Here is a 5567-nt window from a genome sequence, read left to right on the forward strand (position 1 = left end):
AGAGAGAGAGAGAGAGAGAGAGAGAGAGAGAGAGAGAGAAAAGAAAAAGTCTTGAATTTAGAATTTTTGCAGGGTAGAGCCCACACCATGCTCTTTGGAAACCACAAAATGCTTTTCCTTCTTTGGAAACCATATAAAGGCCCATTACCTCTAGCACACTTATGGTGAGAGACAAAGAGGCTTTCTGATCCATTTCAATACAGCTGGCAACTCTCTCTCTCATTATTTAAGAATAGAGAAAGTTAAATCACTAGGGAACCCTATTGTAGCAGCCAAACAGAACCTGGAAGATACCCTGCTAGCATGTTTAGAGACTTACCAGAAGTAACCTCTTCTCAGACTCAAGCGATGGCTTAGTGACAACAGTGAACAGCTTGGGTGTTTCTCAGTGTGGACATGTATACACACACACGACTAAAAGCCACAGTGAAACCACCAGTGAACAGCCATTTTATAGCAGGACCCACAAAGCAACCACTTCCTACATGGTGGATCCTCCATGTTTTGCCCCACATCTGAACACCCCCATTCTGAGACATACAGGACAACAAAAAAATGTCCAGCCCTCCAGAGAAGCAGCCAAGCAGCAGGCGTTGCAGGGTCGCCTTACAGTGGCACTTGCACAGTAGCAGGAGGGGACCCTAGCTGCTTCGGAATGCAGCCCTCCTCTGTGAGGCCACCGTGATCCATGACCCATCCACGCAAGTGACCTCAGACAGCACCAGCGTCCTTCCTTTTGGGTGCTACTTTACCACAGCTGTAAATATCTCCGTCTATCAACTCTAAGAGATGACGGAAGTGTCTCCACTGTCCACTTATATGTCCTTTGGCTTCTGTGAACACTGTCTCACAAGACCCTTAGGATGACTGTGCAAGATAAGCAGGACAGGCATCAGTTCCATCTTGCGGATGAAAAAACAGTGACTCTGAGGCTTAATGACCGACCTACCCAAAGTCACAGGTTGGGCAGTTAATCAGCAGCCCAACCAGGAAGATGGGCCTACCCCTTCCACTACTGGCCAGCATGTTCCCAGGATACCACTTGGCTGCTGTTTCCAGATGAGAGGTTAGGCATGAAGTAATGGTTAAGGGCACAGGTTCTGGAGTGGCCAGACCTGTGCTCCAGTCCTATTTCTGCTTTGTTTTGTTTTTTGAGACAAGGTCTCGCTACATAATTCAGGCTGGTCTTGAAATCACTATATAGCCCAGGTTGGCCTGGAACTCATGGCAGTCCTCCTGCCTCGGCCTGCCACGTGCTGAGATTACAAATGTGTGCTACCATGCCCACATCTCCAGTCCCACTTCTGCTACCTAAAGCTTACTAGTTGTCTGAGCTTATGAGGATTCCTTAACCTTCCCCTAAACCCGCTTCCTCACGGAAAAGGGAGTAATAGCCTTACCTCATAGTTACAATGATAATGAATGATGAGATGATGATATAAACCACTTAAGCTCATACTGGGAAATACCTGAGCTAGGCAAGGCACAGTGCAAGAGTTACAGCAGTGATCAAAAGATAATCCTGCTCTCACAGAGCTTAGAATTTGGTCAAAATGTAAGCAGAAAAAAATAAACTGATAAGTAAAACACTTCTAAAGTATGTTAAGAACTAAAGGACATTGGGTGTGGTGGCCAATGCCAATAATCCCAAGCACACAAAAGGTTGATGCAGGAAGAAATGCAAGTTCAAGGCCAGTATGGCCAACTTAGTGAGACTCTACTGCAAAATAAAATAAAAAGGGATGGGGATGTAACATACCACAAAAGCAAAAACAAAAAAAAGATAAATTGGCCTTTCCTGTGATTCTTCCCAGTACTGACTGCTACCTCGATGGGTTTGTTGTTGCTATTGACATTGATGTTGTTTGTGGTATTAGGGATTAAACCCAGGGCATGGTTACTGAGCTACGTCCTCAGCCCTTTTTAATTTGAGACAGGGTCTCACTAACTCACCCAGGCTGGCCTTGAACTACAATCCTCCTGCCTCAGCCTCCCAAGTAGCTGGGATTATGGGGTGCACCACCACACCACTAGAATAGGTCAGTTTTTAAGGATGGGCCAGTGTTTAAAGACTGGTCTCTGAGGAAAAATTTCATTTGAGCACTAAAGGATCCAAAGAAGCCATCCATGTACAGAGTGGAAGGAAAAGCATTCCCTGCATGCGGAACAGGGTGTGCAGGGTCAGAGCACAGGGAAGGACAGGAACCCAGAAAACGTGACCACAGTGCATCATCTCACAAGATTGGGGAACATCCCTTAGGGACCCTTGTGGACAGTCACTGCTGAGGATTACCACATCTATTTTTAAAAAAGCAAAGATGAGGCTAGAGAGAGCTTCTATGTGTCTTGCCCAAGGTCACAGCTATTCAGGAGATGAGACTGGACCCTTCCTTATTCTACTTCCAGAAGCAGCATGAGCCCCCTATTTTCACATTATTTCAATAATGACTGCTTTCTGTGCCACGAAGAGTCCCCAAAGCACCTTGAAAACACAAGCAATAGTACCACATCAACTTCCAGGCTTCTTGTCAATTGTGCACTAAAATCCCTACCCTCGGTATCTTACCAAGGTTACAAAAGCTGCTCAGACCCGAATCAAAGGCTCTAAAGTAGAAACGAACTTCTTTTCTTGCAGCAATGAACAAAAGAAGGGGATGTCCCAGAAAATCCCATGGTGTTCGTGGAGTGAGACAGAACCACAGCTGCAGATGAAGGCTCACCTCAAATGAACTGCAGAGGAAAAGCTAATCACTTTATGGGGGAAAAAGGACAAAGCTCTAAAGTAGGGGTTCTCCATCAGAGTGGTAAACCTCACCACAAAGGGAATTGGGGAATTTGCAGAGAGATTTTGGGGTTAACTGCAGGATGCTACTGGCATGTGGTAGGTTGGGCCAAATGTATGTTCAATGTCTTGGAAAAAGACAGGACGCTCCTATACAGTACAGAATGTTATTACCAGAATATTAACAGCAGCCTTCTGCACACACTATAGAGATACCTCTCCATAAAAGACTGTCAGGCTCCAACTTTTTCTGTATCCTCATGGCTCAGTGGCACTCCCTACCCTCGCCACAACTCCATGAAAACAATTAAATCTTTGCACATGAGGAGCATGTAATTTTGGAACTCACGTGTAGGCTCATAACTCTAGCATGGAACCTAGTAGGGGAATAAGGATAAAGAAGTTTCTAGTAGGAAGCAGAAAAACAATTCCCTTTCTTCATCTTCCACAAAAATCTTTATTACATTTGTTTTGCTACACAGAAAATTCTGAGATTGTTTAGAGAAGCTATTTCCAGTGCTTTTCAGTTTAAAATCAGATACTAATGACAGTTCTTTTAAAAACCATAATCACTTCACAAAAACAGCTGACTCTGTCTGGCCTGAACTGCATTAGATTAATTTCAAGGTGCCTAAAGCTGATCAGACTTCTGAAAGTGCCAAAGGCAAATATGCATCTCTTTCAGGACAGTGCCATGCAGATCAGAGAAATTCCGAAGACATCCAGAGGTCTGCTCTGGGCTTCAATACCATTTTAATAATAATTCAAAAGCTACTTCCAAGTCCCACACTAAATTAGTCATCAGCCCCCCCCAAAACTATTCACAAATTAAAGTTTATAGAACAAAAAAGAAAAGGAAACTGCAGGAAGAAACAAAAGAGAAATACAAAAAGCCTACCCTATTTTCAAAGAGCAGCGATTCCCCCCATAAAATACCCTAAGGACAGGAAGAATCCTTCTCCTGTACAATACCTAACATTTCCCAACTTACCCGAAGGAGTCTGAATATGTGCTTTCTTCACTCAGCTTGCCAATTAGCAAAGAGCAGCCCCACACCCCTTTTGACCAATTTTCTAGAAGCCTGACCTGGCTTCTCAGGATAGCCAGACAGACCTGTTTTCCTCCACAAACGCCTGCCAGGCCTTTCCTGCCCTGCCCGCTAGAGCATGGGAAATCCCCCTCCAGCCTTTAGCTGGCCTGTCACCAAAGTTTACAAAATGAATTCATCCAGATTCTTTGATCCTCCTCTTCCCTGGTCATGTGCCAACCGCCAGGCAATAGTACCCCACCTTGCTGGGCTCTCGGTTAGGAAAAGATGCAGATTCACAGGAAGAGCAGAGCACTTAGCACGAAGCAGAAGAAAAAAGATGGTGGGATGTGAGAGTCGTTGAGCCCAGCCTACTGCATGACCAAAGCCCCAGTCCTGCAAAGCCCGAGCGGGAGGACGCCTTCTATACAGCAGGCCACACCTGTCTATGCCAGCTGCCTGCTCCATTTTAAACAATTCAAAAAGATCTCCAGCAGGGTGACAAAACTGGGCATCCCCCTTCTCCCAGCAAGAGAGCCCTCATCCAAGCACCAGCCGTCCCCAATTTTATTTCTTTTCACATTCTCATTTGGGAGACACTTTCTGGTTAAATCGCCCCCACCATTTAAGGTGAGGAAGACACGACGCTGCAGTGGCCGACTCGCTGTAAGCCAGGCGAGACCTCCTCTCTGAGGATAGTGATGCCCATAAATGAGACTTCAGTGGGCAGGCTTTACTGAATCTGCCATCCACAAGTGAGCACACGCCTGGAGTCCCAAAACGCCGGGCTCCGCAGCCTCGTGGAAAGCCTCTTTTGTAGACACGAGGTATCCCATTCATCCTCTGGCATCGGGAACCAAAGGACAAGCAGACAGGAGTGCGCTCCATACCCAAATCCTCGCTCGCAGGAGGTCTAGGGCGCCCTGGCGCGCCCTCCCTTGCACTCCACCCTCCGAGGCCTCCGCACCCGTAGACTCACCACTGTGCGAGCTGAACCACCTGGGTGCGATGTGCAGAGGTAGAGCATCCGCCAGCGAGGCTCGGGAGCCCAGGTACAGCATCCCGTCTCTATGGTGACCGCCGCCCGTCTCCTGGTAACCATTACCGTGGGCATAGGTGGAGTCGGACGCAGACCCTCCGCCGCCGGGCGCCCTCTCGGAGTCGCCAGTCCCCCGGGAGGCGGGGGTGTAGAGGCCAAAGGGCACTCCGCCGGCCGTGCTGGGGTCCATGCCCATGCCCGCCACCGAGCTGACCGAGCGGCTACGCAGCCCCATGGCCCCGCTGCCCGTCCGGTAGTGCCCAAAGTGGGGCGCCCCTCCCGGCGGGGGCACGGCGCTGTCATCGGTGGAGACCCCCGGGAAGGGGCCCCGGGAGCGGGTCGCCGTGCTCTGCTTGCCACCCATGCTCGCCCGGGCCCCGATGGGGCGGGAACCTGGAGGCCGAGACCCTCCCCCACTTCTCAGCAGCCGGGGTAGAGCCGGGCTAGCATAAAGGGGGAGGGAGTCAAAAAGGAGACCGAGAGGAAGAAAAGGCAATAAGGGGGAAAAAAAATTCAGAAAACACGCGGGGTGGAAGAGCCAGGCGGGCGGGGACCCCAAACTAAGAATTTAAAACGATCCAAGCGAAACGCATGTTTCCCCTCAAGGTCCAAAGAGGCGCAGTCCGGCGCGGGTGCCGCGCGCCACAGGCCACCCCCGGGCCCCGAAAGCCGGGGGAGCCGCAGGGACGGAGGGAGGGAGGCGGCGGGCGGGCGCGGGG

The 5567-nt window shown here is 49.4% G+C and overlaps 1 protein-coding gene across 1 annotated transcript in view; it reads right to left on the reverse strand.

Annotated features, from left to right (window-relative positions):
• Znrf1 (zinc and ring finger 1, E3 ubiquitin protein ligase) overlaps positions 1–5567 on the reverse strand; it is a gene marked incomplete at its 5' end in the record, with an annotated part of 98148 nt that extends 92581 nt beyond the window's left edge. The window contains 1 exon segment of the mRNA XM_005403453.2: positions 4789–5567. Within this exon segment, the coding sequence (XP_005403510.1) occupies positions 4789–5212 (424 nt within the window).

Source organism: Chinchilla lanigera, unplaced genomic scaffold (assembly GCF_000276665.1).
Source record: "Chinchilla lanigera isolate Chin_1 unplaced genomic scaffold, ChiLan1.0 scaffold00083, whole genome shotgun sequence".
NCBI lineage: Eukaryota > Metazoa > Chordata > Mammalia > Rodentia > Chinchillidae > Chinchilla > Chinchilla lanigera.